The sequence below is a fragment of the Sphaerodactylus townsendi genome, linkage group LG01 (genome assembly GCF_021028975.2).
Source record: "Sphaerodactylus townsendi isolate TG3544 linkage group LG01, MPM_Stown_v2.3, whole genome shotgun sequence".
NCBI classification, from domain to species: domain Eukaryota; kingdom Metazoa; phylum Chordata; class Lepidosauria; order Squamata; family Sphaerodactylidae; genus Sphaerodactylus; species Sphaerodactylus townsendi.
In genome coordinates this window covers 166,848,586-166,871,186 of record NC_059425.1, presented here as the reverse complement: position 1 = coordinate 166,871,186, position 22,601 = coordinate 166,848,586, and the positions used below count along the sequence as shown (strand labels likewise).

The window sequence follows — 22,601 nt, the reverse complement described above, 5'->3', positions numbered from 1 at the left end:
AGCTAAAAACTACAACAGGGGAACTGTGTATATCAGGGGCCTGCAACCTACAGCTCTCTAGATGTCCATGGTGGCAGGGGCTGATGGGAATTGTAGTCCATGAACATCTGGAGAGCCACAGGTTGCAGACCCTTGGTGTATATGATGATACTTGTGAGCTACTCACATGACTTGGGAATAGTACCTTCCAATCCCTTAATTTTTGGCTGCATGCCGCTCTCCCACCACTGTTGACCTACCTAGAGCCACAGCACTGTTATTCTTTAGATCCCTTTTAGGCAGGTCAGACAACAGTGGTCTCTCTTTAGTGCTCTAGGAAGACCAGTGTTTTGGCACTCTCTTCTGACGTAGGAAGGCTGGCAGGGTGAGGCTAGCATGAAGAAGGGACAATTGGAATTTCTTGTGCATTTGTAGGCAGATCTCGTGGCCCACTGTTCTAAAATTCAGGTAGATACAAAATAATCTGTTCCGCTCCTAACAAATTGCCTTACTAGCCTATGTTTTGTATTGGTCAGGCTATCAAGTGTTAGCCCCCACTGCCTATTACGATCAGACGGGTGCCTTGGTGGTCGGCCCTGGAGCCAGAACTGGACTTGGGGCGCCTGTCAGGTTGGTGGCTTCGACCCCTGTGATCATCAGTTCTGCGGCTGCACAAGCAGGTGGGTAAATCTCTCGCAGTGAGTTCTAGCTAACAGGGAAGCAGTCGTTATTTCTTCCTTTCCGTGTCCTCTTCCAGATAATGCTGCTTTAAAGGAAGTGCTTGTTCCTATTTCTCCTACACACCAATAAGAAATGTCTTGTGTTGGATTGCTCATCTTGTGATTTGCATTCTTCTCCGTCCTGATCCCATAGGTTCAAAAGAGTTGGTGCATTCTTTCTTGGATATGGGATTATGTAGAGAGTGTCAGGATGAACCAGGCCCCTTGTGTGTAATACTAGTAATACATTGCAGTCATAGCTGGCAACCTTACGAAGCAAGTGCAGATGTCTGCAGCCTATTCTCCATGGGTGTTTTTCTGAGTGATGCCATAGCCTGGAATCGTTGGGAGGAACAGAAGTTGCTGTTAGTCCAACTCAGTGTTTTGCTTAATTTTGTCATACAGCATGGGTGGGTGAAGCAGGGAGACTGTATCTAGTCATTTTAGAAGAAGAATTTGGATTTCTTTCCTGCCTTTCTCTCCTGTGAGGAGTCTCAAAGGGGTTCCTTCCTTTCCTCTCCCTGCAACAGACACCTTGTGAGGTAGGTGGAGTGGAGTGAGTTCAGAGAAAACTGTGACTAGCCCAAGGTCACCCAGCAGGCTTCATGTGCTGGAGCAGGAAAACAAATCCAGGTGACCAGATAAGAGTCTACTGCTTGTGTGGAGGAGTGAGAATTAAACCCAATTCTCCATATTAGAGTCCACTGCTTTAAACTACTACACCACAGTAGCTCTCTTTGTACATAAATTGGACAAAATAGGGTAGATAATAAACTGGTGTTTTCTTGTGCAGAGATTGGAATTTTCTTACAGCCTTTAGTGAATTGTACATTCTTAAAAACGGAGAGATACCTGAGCAAAGAGTGAAGTAATAACTCGCTATCTTTCCACCGAGAAAGGAGGGGTTTTTCCACGCCAGCTTTTTTTCTGAAGGAATGCTGTTTCTGCTTTCTGGGAAAGTTTAACTTTAAGCAAAAACATACTTCCTCTCTCTTAGTTCATTGCATGTGTTTGTGGCTCTTGTCTCCTGACTGGGTTTTAGCAGTAGCATAAATCTCAGTGTTCCTACCCTTCCGCAAAGGCCTAGTACAGAGTGAGAGATTCTTCCTATTCAGAGCTGGAAAACTCAGTGGAGGACAAGTTTGTATTAGGCCTCTAGAGCACAGCTAGCCATCACAGTATGGGAGGCAGTTGAATTTGTAACATATACTGACTATTCTTAAAGGAATTTTGCTTTCTTGTGAGTGGAATATCATGCATATCACAGAAAATCCATTGGCTAAAACTTCCTGTAATGGTAGTGATATTTTTCCTCTTTGATTATTCCTCTGTGCAGTAAGAATTTTATCTCAGTTTCATGAAAAGTCTGTTTTTAGAATGGAAATGTTTTACAGTCCTCTTGATGACGATTGGAGGACTGTCTCCTTCCATGCATCCTTGTGCACCAGCTATAGTCATCAAGCAGATATCTGTTGGCCACAGTTACTGACCAGAGTCCATCACGGCTTCAATTCTGTGGAATGGGCTCCTTCAGGAAGCGCTGCCAGGCCCGCCTTTTTGCCAAGGCTTTTGAGGGTGTTTCAGCGACTGGCATCTTTTAAAAGAAAAGGGAAAGATCTGGGGTTTGCTGTTTTAGTTTGGGTTGTAAGTTAATATGTTTTGATCTGTTAACTGCGAGGAAAGATGGGATAGAAATGTTTTAATTAATATAATAAAAAATGGTGTGTCTTGCAGCTGCAGCAGCCTCTGCCGGAGGAACAGCAAACAATCTTACGGGAGCCGCAAATGGGCTTTTTCGGCCCCTGGGTACCCAACCTCAGCAGCAACAACAGCAAACAAACAGTAGCCTGCAGTCTAATTCGTTTTATGGCAACAATGCTTTGACCAATAACTCCCAGAGCAGTTCACTCTTTTCCCATGGTCCTGGTCAGCCAGGAAACACATCCCTTGGTTTTGGAAGCAGCAGTTCTTTAGGAGCTGCTATTGGCTCAGCACTTGGTGGATTTGGATCATCAGGTAAGCGAAGGTTTTTTTTTTAAAAAAACAGTTTCTGTGAGTTGCTGTGACATAAAAACTCTGTTTTTCTCTTCATCAGATATACTGTTTAATTTTAAATAATAGTTACACTTGAAGTTGAAAGGGAGGTAGTTTGTCCCGCTAGACCTTGCACACAAGGAATTGTGTTGAGTGTGTTAAGTGACTGTGACAGTTTCCATTTTGGGATTTTTTTTAATGGCTTGTTTTTGTAATTGGTTGGTCTTGTACTTTTAAAGTTTATGTCCTTTAAGTGTAACTAGGGTCTGCATTTGACTGAGCAGTGGGCAAGAGACACCCCCCCCCCCCTCCATCACCTCAAAAGCATCAGTGATTTGGGTTATTGTTAACAGAGGTGAGAAAGTGAGTTTCCTTCCTCACCAAACCTATGTGCGCCCCTTGTAGCCATTTGCCATCCAGGACTGGGCTCCCTACAGTGATAGAGAATTGAAGTAACTGTATTCTCTGCCATCTTATTCTGCAGACGGTTTTGCTTCGATGCAGAAACCAGGGGCGTTCCCTTGTCCTTATCTTCACAAAAAAAGCTTGTAACAGACAGGCTTTGCATTATTCTTTTAAAACAGCAGCTTCTGTTCAAAAATGGTTAACTGTTGTCATTTTTATTTCACTTTGATCATTCGACAGTCTTTATTATTGCTTTATTTACCGCTTGTTAATATAAATACGTTTATATCACCCCTTTAAAATCATAAATGTCAATGTGGAAATTGGTTTATTCTTAAAGAAAACATCAACCTATGGTGAGGCACACCGGAAGAGTCAGTAGCTGCTTTCATTGTATAGAACAGTGGTGGCGAACCTGTGGCACTCCAGATGGGAATTGTAGTCCATGAACATCTGGAGTGCCATAGGCTCGCCACCACTAGTATAGAAGGAAGAAGCTTGAGTGAAGCACACACAATTCTGTGCACTTGGTAACTGAACAGAAGTGAGCTTGCACATCTTCACCTTGGAAAATGTCCCATGGGAAACAATTTTTAAAAAATGTTTGGAATGTGTCAGAATGCTTCAGTTTCCCCTTTCACTATTATAGCATCTTTTGTTTCAGCCGGTAAAGATGACCATTAAAATGAGCAGCCTGGCAGAACGTACTGTAATAAATACACTTCATTAATATGAAGAGTTTAAAATGTTTTTAATTGGAAGTTACAGAAAAACTGGGGAAAAAATGAGAATTATGCTTCTGTGATATTGGCATAAGATCCAATAGCGAAACAAACTTTTATGGCAAGCTTTTTTAGGATTTACTCCCAATATTTTTTTTAGCGTGGTACTGAATTCTGTTTATAAAATCCTATAGTCCTGCATATATTTGGTCACTACGGAAGCCTGTTTCAGAATTAGTTTTGCTTAAGCAAATTCTCCAATTACAAAAATGATAGTTATATTTAAATATATTTAAAAAGTTAACATGTGCCTGTTTCCCCCTCCCTTATTTAATTCTGAAAAGACATGTTGACCTAAATTAGGATTAGAATATTAGTTTCTAGAGTGGCATGAATCCTTTTTTTAAAAATCTAGGATTTAGCTGAATTGTCACCAGTAAGGTAGAAGTTTTGTTTTTTAAAACATATTCTTTCGCCAAGATGCTTGGTGTTGCTCTAGCTTTACAGTAGTCCTCCAAGGTAGGGAAAATAGTGACTTAATCAGGACCAACCAGTGACCTTCATAGCTAACTTGAAATCTGCAAAGTTTTCCACACTTAAGCACACATTACAGCACCATATATACCATGACACTGCCAACCCCCCCAAATCCCCCAAATCATGATACCTTCAGCCAAATGGTTTATTGTGCCATATTAGGATCTGAGATACAGCATAACTTTTTGCAGATGGAGGTTAATGGCTCCTACTCAGGAACATGCTGCAATGAGATTTTAAATAATAAAGGACATAAATGTGGACAAGAAAGCTTATGCATCTTTTGCTGCAGGAGAAAATATCCTCCCAAACAACAGCTGTTACTGTGCTTATATATAGCTGGTGGAGATCAGATTGATTCTATGTGATTTGACACAGTGAATGGTACTTACTTGAGCTCCTGCATCTTAATTTAATTTGAAGGGAAAGGGGAAGTTTGACCAAACTGGTAAAATTATATTTCCCAATTAACTTCAGGATATTCAGTCACACTAAACAGCGATGCAGTGACTTAGCTATCTTTGTAGTTTCCCTAGATAGGTATGCCTTCTCAGCATCTAACTGTGGCACAACTTTTGTAATTGTTATAATTGAAGCTACTGGTATGAAATGTATTGATCAGCATCTAATCCGTACATGATCCTCTACGAAGAAATCCCGTTTCCCTGTTTTACCTGATTTACCGAGCTCTGTGCTCAACTCCTTCCATATCCTTTTATGACCTGCCTTCAAAATACTATTGAACTTTCTGTTTACATCCAAGAATGTTTTCCTAGAGTGTGTGATTGGTTTGTATGTTATTGAGAAGTGCAGATTTTAGCGGGGTTTGTATAGTCGCAATTGTGAAGTGGGCGAAGCAGAATTTCTGTTCTGTTGAGCTTCTCATGCAAAATGAATCCTGTAGTGTGTCTAAACCAGCATCTCGGGGCTTGTCCCTTACCACAATAGTTCAACTGAAAAACCAATTAAGGGATTGTTTGTAGAAATCAGCTTCATTGGTCCAAATGAATGCAGTACGACATGCCAGACTATTGGTCCCAAAGTCTGACTCCAGAATATTGGTCAGCTAAAAAATGATGAGCAAGTCTTGAGCGTATCAAGACTTGGCGATGGTTTCGAAATCCCTCCCTTCTCCCCGTGAGGAACGTTTGTACTCATTTTGTGACTTTTTAAAAAGCATGTGTGGTTTTCACAGTAATTGTCTTCAGAATGATTTGATTGTTATAATGCTTGTGATCGCATCTGTTATATACCCAGCTGTTGTAGGTTGGGGCTAGGTTTGATTTGGTTGACACTGTATGTAATAGGGTCTTTTTATTTCTTCTTCAGTTGGCAGTCCTGCAAGTAGTAGTGCCACAAGGAGAGAGTCTCTATCTACTAGCTCTGACTTGTACAAAAGATCTAGTAGCAGCCTAGCACCCATAGGGCAGCCATTTTACAATAGTCTGGGATTTTCCTCCTCTCCAAGCCCAATAGGCATGCCTCTGCCAAGCCAAACGCCAGGACATTCACTTACGCCACCGCCATCACTTTCATCACATGGATCCTCATCCAGTTTGCATTTAGGTAAAAAAACCAACGCCCTTTTTTTGTTTGTATATGTATGTGTGTATATGTATTTATATATGTGTATAAATATATTTTTTATGTTGGGTTAAATATGTCAATTTGCCTCTTACGCGAAACAATGTGGTTGTAGGAATTCGATCGGCGCAGTCAAAAAAAATTTTTTTTTCTGATCTCACCTCCGAAAGTAATTAGCTGCGGGAGCAACAGCGGTTTCCCCCAAGAGCCTTCAGATTTGCAATGTAAAAACGAAGCCTGCTGCTCAGGGGTGGAGGGCGGGGGGGGCGGGGAAACAGGCTGTGTTGTGTGTTTTTGTTGTTGTTTGACAGGCAAAGGTATTTTTTTCTGTTTATGTGTTAAAACATGTGTCTGCTTTTATGGAGTCAGCTTTAGGCTGTTTGGTGCGTGGTAACGATGCAAATGTTGAATCTTTGTTAAAGAAAAGTTAACGTTCACAATTTAGCTGCTTCCTGAACAATCAGGTTAATGACTTTGCTGTAAGTCTTTAGAAGCCAACTGTCAAAAAGGTTAGCAAAAATAATTTAATAGCGTGAGGGGAAATGGCAGCCGTATTTTGTTTGTAATGCATGTTTTCCATTACACCTACTGCGTTGGTAATATTTTCATTTGATTTTGTTTACGCTGAAGTGTTTGAGCCAATGACGTTTGCTGTATTGTTGCCGTTAGCATCATTTTTTATTTTTAAAAGCTGTAGCAAGTAATTGTGGATTATAACTTGGATCAGACATTGCTTTCTATCCACAATGTCGAGTGTAGCCGGTCCCACTCTCCAGCACGCACTTATATTTCTGCAAGCAACTTTTGACCAGCAGGGTTGCGTGGAAGCCATACCAAAAGAGAAACTTGCTTACTGCAATAGTGCAGTTTCTGCAGCAGTGAAAGCTGATTTCTATGGTTATAAAACTTACACTAATTATAAATGTGTGGATGTTTCACTTTGCATAGTTTTTCCTCTGGTTGTGGAAGGAGCCAAGAGCTTCACGAGGCACCAAAATCCCTCCCCTTGCCCTTCTGACTATTCAGCAGTTTCTTTGGCTTCTGAAATTGCACTAGGCATTTTCCAAACACTCTTAAGCATACCTTCACAATGGCAGTAGCTTAAGAGCTTGCTAAGTTGTATCCTACCACTCTGCTCAGTTACATATAGAGCCTTCCTCTTCCCCAAACAGCCATCCTCCAGTGGAGAGGTCTCCACACTTACCGATAGCTGATCAGAATTGAAGGATACAATTCACTTCGGTTACAAAATGAATGTTGTGATTCCTAGGAAGTCAATGGTTTTTATCTTGTGCCTGAGCAGAAAGAAAAATGTCTTAGGGTAGCTCTGCTTGTACAAGCAATAGCGCAAGAGTTGAAGCAGTACACAGCGCGTAAATGCAATATTTAACCTAAACAGTAGTCTTCATACAGAGCAGAATTAGGACTTGTGGAAAAATGATGGAGATACAAGTGCTTTCATCACTATTGCGGCTGTTTGTTCTGGCTCTGAATTAAAACACACAAGTGGAACGAAAGTAATATTTTATTTGGAATCCAGTACAGAAGCCTGAATTCATGCAAATTTTTTAAAACGGGTATCTTTTAATTAAAATTGGTATTTATGCCTGACTATTGGACAGTGGACATCTATCAATTGATATCTGCTTTTGAACAATTAAAAAAACCCTTCATATTCCGTTCCCCTGATAGCAAAATAAAAAGATTCCACAGATTCTTATGAAGACCCTTTTGGATGTCTTACTGACTATAGACATTCACATGCAGATAGCTGATTGTGGTGAAATGTAGCAGCATGACTGTTCTGCAAAATAATGGCCCCAATGGAATCTCCAGAGGAGGAAGTCTGTTGTTAATTTGTGTATCCACTTCGGTATACTGTCAGGAGGTGAGGGGTATCATTGGATCAGGATCAGCATCGCATGATTTTTGTTTGGCTCATTATGGTATTGAGGACTTTATACTATGAGCCCTCCTATAGAGTTTTATTTTAGAAGAATTTGCAGTTAGTCAAAGGTGTCATCTAAGAATTTTCAGGATCTGAAATTGGGTTCATCCCCTCAATTGTTACGAGTGCCAACACTGACTCTGATCCACTGGAGTTGTTCTGTTGCAAGAAGACAGAGCATAAATTTTTTTTGCCTTCCTACCTCCATTGCTGCTCCAAATACTATTCCTATCCCCAGGAATAGCATGGGGAGTATTTTGAGCAGTAGTGAGGAAGGGGGAGGTGAGAAAGTTGACCGTGGGCAGAAATTTTTCCACCCTGGGAAAGCTTGGCTGGGTCCAAGCCCATGATTTCCAAATGGTTACTCTCAAATTAGCCCTATTTACTGAATCCACTCTATTGAAATTACCTGATTTGTTATAGGAATCTTTTCTAGCCCCTTCAGTATTTTCATGACATTGGCAAAATTGTGCCGCATTGCAAACTTTAAGCTGTTCTGAGCCATCCACAGTGGAATGTAAGGTTGAAGGCTTTCGCTATCCACAGCAGCATCATAAAGCAAGAGCACTTCATATATGAAATTATTTTCTGGAGATGAATAGTAAAATATTTATAGATCCCTCTGTTTAAAAGGAAGGGGTTGTCTAAACGTTTGAGTTCCTCCAGATGTTTGAACTTTGGCTTTTTGTGTGTGATAAAATACTTGAATCACTCTTTGATTCCAAATTCTACACATCAGGTATCTTTAGCATGAGCACCACAGACATCGTCCCAAATGGAAATGTTGAACCAAATGATTAAAAAGCAGGCTTAAGTAATTGTGTCTGCTTTGAGAAAAAAAAAATTACTTTTTGTCCCTGATGCAGAGCCTCTTTAGGCATGCAGAAGTGCATGGACCCCAAGGGTTCTCACTTTTAAATGTTTGACAGCAGCCGTGGTTGCATTGAATTCTACAGTTCCTCTGTGACTCAGGGGGAAGCCTGTTGGGCACTTCAAGAGGCTGATTCCAGAAAGCAGGCAGGTCTGACATTCAGGACCAGGGCCATAATCTTCCTAGCATTGATGCTGTGGCCACAAAGGAAAAAGAGTGCTGGGAAGAAGTGGGTGTGCCTCCCCACCCTCCCCAATTATCTAAAAGGGGTAGGGACAGTCTTTGGGGGGTTTATTTCTGCTCAGAGCTGGAGAAATGCGGAAGCCCCAACCATTTTTTTTCTCGTTAATGGGCATCTTAGAGTGTAAGTGTGGTTGCCAAATCCAGCTTGGAAAATTCCCGGAGATTTGGGGGTGGGGTAGAGTTTGGGGGCATAAGGAGGAGATGAACAAGAGTTAGAAGGGACGAAGAAGAAGGAGAGTTGGTTTTTATACCCTGCTTTTCTCTACCTTTCTCTCCCCCCCATCCCACCCACTTGTCAGGTAAGTTGGGGCTGAGAGAATTCTCAGAGGACTATGACTAGTAGCCCAAGATCACCCAGCAGGCTTCATGTGGAGAAGTGGGGAAGTAAACCCGGTTCACCAGATTAAAGTCTGCTGTTCTTAAGCACTATGCCCCTCTGGGATGTGATGCAATAGAGTTCTGCCTTCCAAAGCTGTCAGTTTCCCTGAGGGTACTGATTCTCTGTACTCCAGAGATCAGTGATGGCCTGATTGGTAATCTCAAGTATAAATTCACTTCCTTTCATTTTGTGTCTTGTTCTGTTCTCTGCTCCCTTTTTATGGATTGCCCCTCTGATACTTTCTGATGATTCCCTGCTTCCTTACATTGCCTGCCCCAATCTGCATCAACAGAGGTCTGCTGTTTCCTCCTTTGCTACAATTGTATCTACCTTATATACTTGCATATAAGTCTTCTTTTTAGCACACTTTTTGTGCTGAAAAAGCCCCCCTCAACTTATATGCGAGTGAGGGGTCCACTTAATTTTTGTGTGGCATTCCCCCTCGCCCGTCTTCGCTCTCTCCTGCCTTCTTCTCTGCCTTCCCCCTTTCAGCCACTTTCTCTGCCTCTGCTTTGCTCTCCTCTGCCTTCTTCTCTGCCTCCCCCCTTTCAGTCGCTTTCTCAGCCTCCTTCTCTGCTTCGCTCTCCTCTGCCTTCCCCCTTTCAGCCACTTTCTCTGCCTCTGACTTCTTTTCGGTGGCGGCTGGCTCTTGGCGGGTGACAGCCAGTCGACCTGGGTGAGCTGGACAAGCTGCGGGATGGAGAGCTCGGTGGCAGAGACCTTGGGATTGGTAAAATGGGGGGTCAGTGGCAGAGACCCCCAAATAGTACCTGACCATATCTATTTTTATATTTGAAATTTACCAGTAGCTGCTACATTTCCCACCCTAGACTTATACTCGAGTCAATAAGTTTTCCCAGTTTTTTGTGGTAAAATTAAGTGCCTCGGCTTATATTCGAGTCAACTTATACACGAGTATATACGGTACTCTTCTATCATTGCCTTCTTTCATATACTAGACCAGGGGTAGGGAACCTGCGGCTCGAGAGCCACATGCGGCTCTTCTGCCCTTGCACTGCAGCTCCATGAGCCGAGCCGCCGGCTTCATCCTTGCCCGCCCTGCAGGCAGCAGGGCAAGCGCACCAATTGCCCGCGGCCGTCTGGGCCGCGCCGCAGGCTTCCCCTCTCGCCCGCCCCATTGGAGCGGGGCGGGCGCTTTCCCGGTGGCCGGCAAGGCCAAACCGCTGGCCCCATCCTTGCCCGCCCTGCAGGCAGCAGGGCAGGCGCATCCATGCGCTTCTCAGAATGAGTGGAGTAAAAGGTAAAAAAACCCAATATATACAGTGTTATCTTTATTTTAAATGTCAAAAATTATTTGCGGCTCCAAGTGTTTTCTTTTCCCGTGGAAAACGGGTCCAAATGGCTCTTTGAGTGTTAAAGGTTCCCTACCCCTGTACTAGACAGATATACATTTCCTTATAGAGTCCCAAACTTATTTTCCGTAGCACTGAAAATGTCAGTGATTGGATTCTTTGACGGCACTTTTTAAAAAATTACTGGGGCAAGATTTGCTATAGAAGATGGCAGCTTAAAAATGGCATCCCATTCAGTTAGTTTGACCAATAGGTGTCTAATACTAACAAAAGGGGGAAAAATTGTTTCCAGGGACAATTTTCCAAAAAAGATTAGCAAGACAAATGGTTTATATCCTTAAGCACACGCCAGATGTAGATTTGATTATGTAGCAGTTATGATTAGTAATCTGAGCAATCTACTGAATTTAAATTTAATAAATTTAAGTCTGAGGACAAGCATAACTATTTAGCTTTGTGGGTTTCATTTTTTTTAAGTGTGCAATTCCTAATGTATCCATTATTGCCTTGATTGTGTGTGCTCATAAAACTATGAATGGGATTGGGACTGAACTTTTGTTTCTCACGAACACCCATTGTTGTTTATGACTGCAAATAGGCATTTTTGTGCAGATCAAAAATACAAATTTTAGATTGTCTTCTTGGAACACTGGGACGGAAGCCCTGTACTCTTCTTAAGCAAGCTTGGCTGCCACCTAGTGTCTTTGAAAATTTTGCCATGTCCTTCCTAGTGATCATATCCCTAGATTTCGATCAATATTTAGATGTTCGCATTCATTGTGTTGCAAAATAAACTTCCTTGGTATTCTAGGCTAATATCTAGAATATGAATAGTGGATCATTTTATTCTTTTCATCTTCAGAGAAGAAAGCAGAAGAAATCTTTGTGTCCTAGTCTGACATGTAGAACTCCTTCGTTATTATGCCCTTCTCTTTTCTCTGGATGTTTAAGTGAATGCAGAATTCTTGTTAATTTCTGTTTATCCTTTATCTCTCCGCCTTTCTGAAAAGAGGCAGTTCAAAGAATCTAAAAATAACGACTGAAGATTTTGAATTGTTTGAATGGTTTATAACCATGTAGTTTGATTTATGAATCCATCCCTTGAGTTTTATTCTGATGTTTTAAAGTTGTTTCCTAGCAAAATATTGTCTATATTCTCCTGTAATTGAATATGTTATATAAGGCAGTAAGCTTACTGATTTACTGTGAATGAATGTCCCAAATTCTGCAAATCATTTTGAATTATTTGGAAGGCTTCGGCTTCTCCATGATAATTTGATTCCGCAGGCTTGTAATTTATTGATGAGATAACGTCTTGCATTGTTCCGATTGCACTTTGCTAGAAATTATGTCTACAGTGTGATTTTGTAGTTAGGATTCACTAATCGTTTTTCTGAAACATTCACTTCTTTAATATTTATATTAAAGGGCTATGCTATGGGTTGGATCCACACCCCTGGCTCTGGTCATGCTGGGGGTAGCACCTTCCGTGGATTCTTTCATCTAGCCCCTTACCACATTCCATATCATTCTCAAGGGTCCTTTACATTCAGAAGTACATGTTTGTGGCAGTGTAGGGGACTTAACAGGTGGAATGGGAAGGCAGGTAAACACCTTTCCACAATCCTGCCCTACATTTCAAGTAGATGCTAGATTTGCCATACTTTCACATCCCGCACAGTTAGCTCTGGAGTGGCTTGACCTCTGTTTCCTTAGAGGGCTGATTCCACGCTAGGTAAAATTAGTAGATGCTTGCCTTACAATAGTTCTCTGTTGGCTTTAATTGTGTGTGGTATATTAATGCATTAAGTTCTGGCTAGTCGATATGGTTACAATATCTTGGTAGAGAGTCTGCAATTTTAAAATTTTACTGCACTGACCTCATGTCGGTTTAGGAAGGTGCTTAGAAGCTGTCGTGGAGGAGCTACCACGGGTATTTAAAAGAAGTAGTAGCAAAACCTACTAAGTATATTAGCTTGAGCTTTGGAAACTTTACCTGAATAGTTCTTAACTGTAACTTTTGTACGCTTTCAGGGTTTCTCAAACATATAGTATGCAATAGTGAGATTGGAGACAGGCCTGCTCATTCACTATAAACCCTTTAAGAGGAGGCTTGATGGTGTGCTGTAATGTGACAGGTCCTTTGGAGAGACTTGGAAAGGTTGTTGGAGTGTGTGCTTGAATTCATGTGGCCAGCTTGACACTTGCCACAGCTGCAAGAAGTTGAGTTTCCTTAACTGATTTTATGAAGTCCAGTGCAGAGTTCTCGTTTTATGTTGGAGCTGTCTCGGTTTCGGTACTTCCTAACCACCAGTAAGATTTGCTTGTTCCCTTCTGGAATTAAGTGCAAAAGGATGTGTGAGAAGACCCTTTCCCGTGATTCCATCATTCCCTAGCTCTAGTATAACTTTAGTGTTTGTAGCACATTTTTTAACATTCTTACTGACAAAGCTGCTTCATTGTAGGAGGACTGACCAATGGTAGTGGTCGCTATATCTCTGCGGCCCCCGGAGCAGAAGCAAAGTATCGCAGCGCAGCAAGTACCTCCAGCCTCTTTAGCTCCAGCAGCCAGCTGTTTCCTCCCTCGCGTCTTCGTTACAGTAGGTCTGACATTATGCCCTCTGGACGTAGTCGGTTACTGGAAGATTTCCGAAACAATCGCTTTCCTAATCTTCAGCTGCGAGATCTGGTTGGGCACATAGTTGAGTTTTCACGAGACCAGCATGGTTCTAGGTAAGTGTCTGTGAGAACGCTAGACAGAGTAGATTTATGAAAAATAAGTGGTTCTTTGCATTGTGTTGATGAGAGAAACCTCCCTGAACTTCTGTCAGTTTTAATATTAGACATTTGAACTAACTGGAGATGGTTAAATAATACTTCTGTGATGAATGAGAAGATAAATATGAGATGAAACTTGGTCCGTCACACACTGTCCATCCTGATTTCATCCTCCCAAACTTGATGACTCTGATGTCATTTCTGTTCAAGCTGTGCTAAAAATGGATGGGATGGGGAAAAAAGAAGGGATCTTACTCAGTTCTTAAAACCGAGCATTCTAATCAGTAATGGAAATCTGAGCCATAAAAACAATGTGTGACTTCCACTATTTCAAAGCTTGCTTTTGCTACTTAACTTAAGTTGAAAAGTCATTGTCCAGCTTTGCGGTTTGCACATGAGGGGTAGGATGTGGGGAAGGGAGAAAGGAAGTCCCCTTGGGAGAGGAGAAGGATGTTTAGAAAAGGGAGCAAGTACTAGGTTGTGTTTGCAGAAAAGCTCAATTTAAAAATGTCCTGTTCCCGCATTAAAAACCAACATTGTTTTTTGGTGTGGGCTTCAGCTTTTGTTTTAAGTTCTTGCTGCAGCTGTTTGTACCTTCAGAGATTTTACAGTACTTTTAATTTGTAACGGCGTGTGAATTTCAGGTTTATACAGCAGAAGCTGGAAAGAGCTACTCCCGCGGAGCGCCAGATGGTATTCAGTGAGATTCTGCAAGCAGCCTATCAGCTGATGACAGATGTGTTTGGAAACTATGTCATACAGAAGTTTTTTGAGGTGAGTGTGCTCGGGAAGAGAGCTGTTACGTTACAAACTCAATCCAAACAGAAGGTGGTCTAGGTCTCTGCATAAAGATAATGTTACAGGCACGTTCCAATCTCTGCTGCAGATTTTGTAAAAGGTGGTACAGAGAGATTTGAGAATTACATCTTCAGTTTCAGCTTCTACATGAAAATACACAGTATTTAAAATCTGGCTGAAATTGGTGCAGTTAAAATAAATTGAAAAATTAAAGCACTGTCAGTTGAATCGGAGAATTTCAATGTGGGATTCAGTTTCAGAACAGCTTTGAAAAATCCTTACAGAATGATCAGAGCTTAATTACCAAATAAAATAACTCTAGGATAGGTATTTTTAAATCTTTTGCTGCGTTGTGTGTATGTGAATAATGACACTTTATTCATAAAACTGCTTCTAAGGGTGGGGGCACTGCTGTTGGTTTCCAGAGTGTCAGCCAGTTGAGCATCTGAGGAACCCACCTTTGTGGCCTTTCTGGGGGCCAGGGTGTAGATCTGGAGTTGCTTTTGTACTTGTCTCACTTTGCTGTCTGGATAGAAGTGAGCAGTTGAATGGGGGCTTGCATTCCTCTTAGTTTTTCTCAGTCTGATCCGACTTTCTCCTGAAGGGCAATATAGGTGAATAGATAGGCGCTTGGGGGAAGGATAATTTCCCAAGTACAGCTTGAGTTATGTTGATCTAAGACTTCAGCTATGTAGACAAATAGATACTGTCCTCCTGCTTTGAAATCATTGCATCTTTATATGGCGTATAAGGATAAGGTTTCCCTTTATTTTCTGTTGGTGGTGGCAGTTGGTGGTGGTCCATTTCAAAGTGCTGACTGTTAAAATTGATGGTAAGACCATGGGGACTTTTCAGCGGTTAGGAAAGTGAAGCAGTTTTTGTTGTCTTCAGCTCACATCAATGGTATAAAATTCAAAAATCCTGGTGGCCCAGTGGATATATGACATTTACAGCATTCCTATGTTGAAGTGGATACTTCCATGGTTGAAATTTTGAAGTAGTTTTGGAGCACCTTCCTTATGAGGAGAGGCTGCAACGTTTGGGACTCTTTAGTTTGGAGAGGAGACGTCTGAGGGGGGATATGATTGAAGTCTATAAAGTTATGCATGGGGTCGAAAATGTTGACAGAGAGACATTTCTCTCTCTTTCTCACAATACTAGAACCAAAGGGCATTCATTGAAAATGCTGGGGGGAAGAATTAGGACTAATAAAAGGAAACGTTTCTTCATGCAACGTGTGATTGGTGTTTGGAATATGCTGCCACAGGAGGTGGTGATGGCCACTAACCTGGATAGCTTTAAAAGGGGCTTGGACAGATTTATGGAGGAGAAGTCAATCTATGGCTACCAATCTTGATCCTCCTTGATCTGAGATTGCAAATGCCTTAGCAGACCAGGTGCTCAGGAGCAGCAGCAGCAGAAGGCCATTGCTTTCACATCCTGCACGTGAGCTCCCAAAGGCACCTAGTGGGCCACTGCGAGTAGCAGAGTTCTGGACTAGATGGACTCTGGTCTGATCCAGCTGGCTTGTTCTTATGTTCTTATGTTCATGTGGCTTGAAGACACTAAGTGTTTTAGCAATGGCAGGCTAGTTCTTATGTTCTTAGTAAGACATATTTGCATGGCCATTCCTCTTGTAATTCAGAATATCCTGCCTTCCTTGCTTCTGTTAATAGTACCTTCCGTTTTCCTTGTAGTTTGGAAGCATTGACCAGAAGCTTGCTCTTGCAACACGCATTCGTGGCCACGTTCTCCCATTAGCACTCCAGATGTACGGTTGCCGTGTCATTCAGAAAGCGCTAGAGTCTATTTCACCTGACCAGCAGGTAATTGTAAGTTAGAACAATATTTTTGTACTCTACGAAATATTTTTTCCCCCTTGCGTGGTTGTAAACCATGCTTGCAATGAAACTTCGTATTCTTTCTAGAAAGCACTGATGTGGGAGAAGAATCATTTCTCGGGAAATGGCGTCACATTTACCAGTGCTTTCCTCCTTTTGTAGAACGAAATGGTGAAGGAGCTCGATGGCCATGTCCTCAAATGTGTGAAAGATCAGAATGGAAACCATGTGGTACAAAAGTGTATCGAATGTGTTCAGCCACAGTCACTCCAGTTTATCATTGATGCTTTCAAAGGACAGGTAAATTAGCTTTTCGGTTGTTCTCTTCGATGGCGTGGATGCTGATTGCTTTCCATGATTGCGTTCTGTAGCTAATATTGTCAAGAAATGGTTGCAAGTGCCAAAGCATAATTCAGCTTGATTTGGGTTGTGTAATTTTTGTTTTCATGCGGAACTAGTAATCATTTTGTTTGTGCTGTGAAGAGATTGATGATTAGGAGAGAGAAGGTGGTGTTCAGCATTAAGAAACACATCATTTGACAAAAATGGGAAGGGTCTGGTTCATAACCTTTTATTGTCTAGAGAACTTCCCTTGTATTAATTTATCTAAAATGAGTGCCCCAGCACATTCTAAGCTAAGAGGAAAGGCGAAATGGTAAGAATTTTGTCTTCACTTTCCGTTCTTCAGGATGCTTTAACAATCCCACCAGAAACGGCAGTTTTCACTGAATACTTACAGTGACAGATCAGAAAATCAGGGGGCCATGTTTCATCTTCACATTTTCCTGCTTGAGGGAAGCCATTGTGGGAATTAACCCTCTAGGTTGGTTTTGTCAGAGGGAAGAATATTTTCATTTCACAGAGAGGTGTGGTTCCCCGGGCACTGATTCAGACAAGGCTCTGTGCTCAGAGAATGGTTGCCTATACTCAGTTGACCATCGACTTCACCCTTAACAATTGGGGTACAATAGAGGGTTATCTGGTCCTGGAGACACAAACTAGCACTAAACATAGTTTAGTGTTCTATGCTAGGGATGGGGCTCAGAGAAATACTCTGTCCCCTGTAATCGCTGTGTCTTTATTTGTCACTAGCTTCAAGATATCCCATGTCACTGGGGAAGAGATCTGCATATGTGATGTTTCTGTTCAGAGGGTCACAGTACGCTCTTTATCTCTGCCAGAGAATTTTAAAATCTGTACTTCGTGTTCCACCATTCAAGTGTAGGAAAACAGCTTGCTTTTTTTTCTTTTAAAAGTGGTCCAGATGTAGTCAGCTTTTGAAATCTCCACACTAATAATCATTGAGCCGTGGCAGATTGGTTGTTTATCAAGGAAGTAACACTGTCAGTGGCACTGTCTCACTTACCTTAGGCTACTTCCAGGTGGGCAAGATGAGTTCTTCAGCAGACCTGTCAAAGGTTCTCCCATATACTCAGCAACAAGCTTCCTGAACAAGCAACAAGGGGGGATGTGATTGAAGTCTGTAAAGTTATGCATGGGGTAGAAAATATTGATAGAGAGACATTTCTCTCTCTTTCTCACAATACTAGAACCAGGGGGCATTCATTGAAAATGCTGGGGGGAAGAATAAAGACTAATAAAAGGGAACACTTCTTCACGCAACGTGTAATTGGTGTTTGGAATATGCTGCCACAGGAGGTGGTGATGGCCACTAACCTGGATAGCTTTAAAAAGGGCTTGGACAGATTTATGGAGGAGAAGTCCATCTGGCTACCAATCTTGATCCTCCTTGATCTGAGATTGCAAATGCCTTAGCAGACCAGGTGCTCAGGAGCAGCAGCAGAAGGCCGTTGCTTTCACATCCTGCATGTGAGCTCCCAAAGGCACCTGGTGGGCCACTGCAAGTAGCAGTGTGCTGGACTTGATGGACTCTGGTCTGATCCAGCAGGCTTGTTCTTATGTTCTTAAGCAATTGGAGAGAAGTACCTGTGTTATGAAGGCCACTGATTTTGTTTCACTGCTCTATATGTGCTCTATATGTTTCACTGCTCTATATGGGGAGATAGGCGCCTCTAATAAAATATGAGTTTAAGCACCTTCCTGCAGTGAGATAGGTGGGACCCAGATGCAGATAGAATCTCCCCATGGGGAAATTATAAGCTCCAGTGCCAGATGTTAAGCAGGGAGTTCCACAGTGGAAAGAAACACCCTTGAAGACTGGAGTTCTAGTCTTCATTTCCTATGGAGCAGGACAGATATGTAGCAGTGAATAACTGTAATCCTGTTGTTTTAAGGTGTTTGTGCTTTCAACTCATCCTTATGGCTGCAGAGTAATTCAGCGTATTCTGGAGCACTGCACTGCTGAGCAGACTTTGCCTATTTTAGAAGAACTGCATCAACATACAGAACAGCTTGTGCAGGTTGGTGTATGCTTGGATATGGTGACAGCAAAATAAATTACAACTTAAAAAATATTTCTTGCAAATGTGAGTAAAAGATAACTTGAGCGTTTAGGAGCACGAACTTTTAAATAAATGCCTATATTTCAAAAACATTTTTAGGCTTTGGTTCAGTGTTTATATTAGTTATAATTGTTTTGTCTCTATGACATCATGATAATATAGGCAGAACATAGATGCACGAATGGTCTCTTCTTTATCTCGCCCAGTTGAGGTTTTTTTTTTTAAAAAAGTCAGTATGTATTTAGTACATTTTTACGCAGCTCTTCCTCCTCAGAATGACAAACATCATTTTCTTAAGTCAGGAATGTTTAATGGCATATATTCAAATAAAAGAAAACACACATGGTGCAGTAACCAAATATGAACTTAAATTGACCAGGCAAAAATTTGATTAAGGGCCCTTTTTTTATAACTATACTAAGAAACCTAGCTATTTGCTCTAAAGCAGCGCCCAAAATGTTGTTCAAAGGAAATGTTGTCTCTTGTTGATTGGTCCAGCCTTCAGGACCGGCCAAGAGAGGTAGCAGAATCTTTGATCTAGCTGTCTCATATAGAGGGCAGTGGAACAAAACATGATGTATAGAATCCTCACTATTTAACCTGCATACACAAAGTCTTTCATGGTGTGGGATATTTGTGCCTCTTCCTTGTCTCACAGCAGAAGGTGAGACATTGCACCTAGCTACAGTTAATGCACGACACCGCTTAGAGTCAGAAAATGAGAACAAATATTCGGCCATGCCCCAGGAGTCGTATGAAATACCTAGGGAAATTGGCGTGCAGTACTTGCTAGGCTGGGCCATCAAGCCATGATACTCAAACTCATAAAGTTTGCCTCTGGTTGTCTTCAGCACTTCATTTGGCGGTAACATGGCTAAGGTGTCCACAGTTAGACCTGGGGCAGTCACCTTGGCTTCTATAAGATCCCACCAATCAGAAGAGTACGGAGTGGATGAAGCAAGAGAGGCAATGGCAAATATTGTTCTTCCTCAGTGTTAAACCTCACAACAAGCATTTTTTGGTAAAGTTAGGTTGAGAGAGAGTAACTGCCCCACGGTCACCCAGCAAGTTTCAAGGCACCGTGGGAATTGGAACCTGGGTCTCCCACGTGCAAGTTCAGCACTCTGTAAACCAAGCACTGTAAATCCGCAAGCGTAACAAAAACTAACTTAAAACTGTGTCGCTTTCAGGATCAATATGGAAATTACGTGATCCAACATGTACTGGAACATGGGCGTCCTGAAGATAAAAGTAAAATTGTTTCTGAAATCAGAGGAAAAGTCCTAACTCTAAGTCAGCATAAATTTGCCAGGTATGACTGACCGCAGTGGGTTGGATCCTAAGTTGCATTACATTATGTGAGTTGGTCCTCCACTTTTCTCCAATTGCCTTTACAACCCTATTGTTACTACCTCCCCCGCCCACATCTCAGTTCTCAGTTGCTGTGCAGGGGGCCCATTGTAATGTCAAGGTGGCAAAGATCTATTCTACAAGCAGATCTTGCAGTTACATCCATCATTTAAAACATTTAATGTGAGGCGCTGAATGATTCTTGCTTTAAATTTTCCATGCACTTTAACCAAAATACCTTTTCTTTTACTCATTGCCATCCCATGGTCCATACCTTGGGTTGATTTCTTCTCTGTCTATTAGAGAACAAAATGTCTGTCCAGTAAGATAGTTAGAGCTGAACAAGGACACACCTCTGATTTCCTGCTTTTTCCTGCTTCTGTAGTCGATGGTCGCAAGTTCGAACACCTGGCTTGCTTGACCAGAATTTGTTTACATTACAGCAAACAGTGATGCTAGTGAAAGTTCAAAACCCCTTGAGCTGCTGTCTTACACTTCAGTGCCTGGAAGGGAACCTTGCTTCCACATAACTATTGTGGCAGCCTTAAAAATAAACAGTGGAACAAATGGTTTGTATAAAACGAAGGATTATATCCAGCCTTTAATGCAGGGAACTTATATGAAAGTAAATATATACACTTGTTGATATTTGGGTGAAAAAAATGCGCCACTTGTTGAATTCAAATTGAAAGCCTCTCTGTTTTGTTTTTTATTGTGGTGGTAGTCCGTTTTGAGGCTCCTTGAAGGTAAAGAGAAGTGGGGTATAAAATCCAATTCTTTTTTTTCTTCTGGTAAAAGCAAATATTGCCTTTACAATCACAAGAGAAAAAGTTGAAATTATACTTTTTGCGCATCCCGGAGGCTCAGAAATTAGACACAAAGAACAGTTGGTGAACTGGTTCTTTGCTAAGCAACTTTTAGATGTTTAAGACTGATTAAACTGTCCATTGAATCAGAGTCAGAGTCCACCTCAGTATAACGGCAGCAACTCTTATGTCCCAGTCACGTAGAAAAAGAAGGGGAGAGAATTGAAGACTAATAACAAAAGGATCCTCTGGAGTGAGTAGGGTAGAACTTTCCTCCTGCTCCTAGCATATTTTCTTACAGTCTTCCCACCCTGAACTTTACTTCGCCTCTGAGCTTTGGCTCTCAGAACATGTTGCTTGAGGGGAAAATGCTCAGGAAGAAGGGCTGCAAAGGGGCAGAACGCAGCCAACAAAGAAATTCTGTAAGCTCCCCCACATATTTGCATTTAGTTGCATTTTCACAGTTGAGGTAGACGCTTGTTGAAATGCAGATCCGTTATGACATCTAGCTCGGTCATTAGATTATCAGACTGAAGTTGTGGGACCTCTTTGTTGCCTTTTTTTGGCGTGGGATCTGATGTTGTGTGGCCCTTTGCCATGTCACCCCAGCTCTGTACAGACATCCCAGTCATTCGGACTCTCACCACACAGAGAGAAAGCAGAGACATTGGCCACTTTCTCTGCCTCCACACGGTCAAGTGGACTACATGGGGGGAATGCATGAAGTGCCCCCTTCTCCATGATCAACAACATTGGTTCACATGTTAGCCCCATGTTATGATTGTGTGGCGAAAGGGCTAGGCCAGCATGTTGGTGCCCACTCCCCCTCCCTGCGCTGTAATCAGGACATCTGCTTATGGCTTCTGTGTAGCTCAGAAACCAGAGGGGTATCGGGGGTGGGGGGGAGAGAAATGGTGCCCAGGGACAACATCTCCATGAGCCCTGCCCCCCCCAAGCTGCTCCCCCCACCTCCCTGCAGGCGGCCTACCCTCCCCAGGCCCTGCAGTGCCTGTCTGAGCTGGCCCCGAAGGCCTGGGGGGGGAGGAGGCGGCTCAGATGGGTGCTGCGGCAGCAGGCCGGCTCTGTCTTTAGGAGCCTCCCCCACGCTGATCCATCATTTCAGAGCCAAGTCAGAGCGAGGGAGGAGGGGGGTTGATTTTGCACACCCTTACCCTGCCATTTGCCCACGGGTTATTTGATCCCCCCTGTCCCCGTGGGCAATACGCCACTGTCGGAAACCCTAGGACTGTGAGAAGGGTCAGCACCAGCATCACCTTTACACAAGTCCAGGTTTTGCCAGCATGTATGGAAGTCTCAAAGTCTCATGTTCCAGGTCTCCTGATGGGATGCCAAGGCAAAACTGTACTACAGTGGTGTCCATGCTTCAAAGGCTAATTTAAGAACATAGATTGGCATGATATAATGAATGTATAATATAAATGCAATGTGACATTACCCCCATGGATCAGTAATTATTTGGTGCTCACACAGGGAACTACGTTTACCTTTAGTTACCACAATATTCATTCGTTCAAGTAGCACTTTTATCGTCATTTCAAATACCTGAACTGGATCAGTATAAAATACATTGAAGTCTTTTTTTTTCAGTTGGTGACAAGTCTTGTAATCTTTGTTTTGCAGTAATGTGGTGGAAAAATGTGTAACTCACGCCTCTCGTGCCGAGAGAGCTCTGCTGATTGATGAGGTGTGTTGCCAGAACGATGGTCCTCACAGTGCCTTATACACCATGATGAAGGACCAGTATGCAAACTACGTTGTTCAGAAGATGATCGATATGGCTGAACCTGCTCAGCGCAAGATTATAATGCATAAGGTAACTGGAGAGCTCAGCTAAGACTGGAAGAGCTTTT

At 42.2% G+C, this 22,601-nt stretch overlaps 1 protein-coding gene across 1 annotated transcript in view; it reads left to right on the top strand.

Moving 5' to 3' along the window:
- The window catches only part of PUM2 (pumilio RNA binding family member 2), a 75,017-nt gene that overhangs the window by 48,737 nt on the left and 3,679 nt on the right, over positions 1-22,601 (top strand). The window contains exons 12-21 of the mRNA XM_048506029.1: positions 516-659; positions 2,433-2,714; positions 5,726-5,962; positions 13,200-13,467; positions 14,157-14,286; positions 16,008-16,136; positions 16,314-16,451; positions 18,407-18,532; positions 19,765-19,886; positions 22,372-22,564. Of these exons, the coding sequence (XP_048361986.1) occupies positions 516-659; positions 2,433-2,714; positions 5,726-5,962; positions 13,200-13,467; positions 14,157-14,286; positions 16,008-16,136; positions 16,314-16,451; positions 18,407-18,532; positions 19,765-19,886; positions 22,372-22,564 (1,769 nt within the window). The remainder of the gene's footprint in view (positions 1-515; positions 660-2,432; positions 2,715-5,725; positions 5,963-13,199; positions 13,468-14,156; positions 14,287-16,007; positions 16,137-16,313; positions 16,452-18,406; positions 18,533-19,764; positions 19,887-22,371; positions 22,565-22,601) is intronic.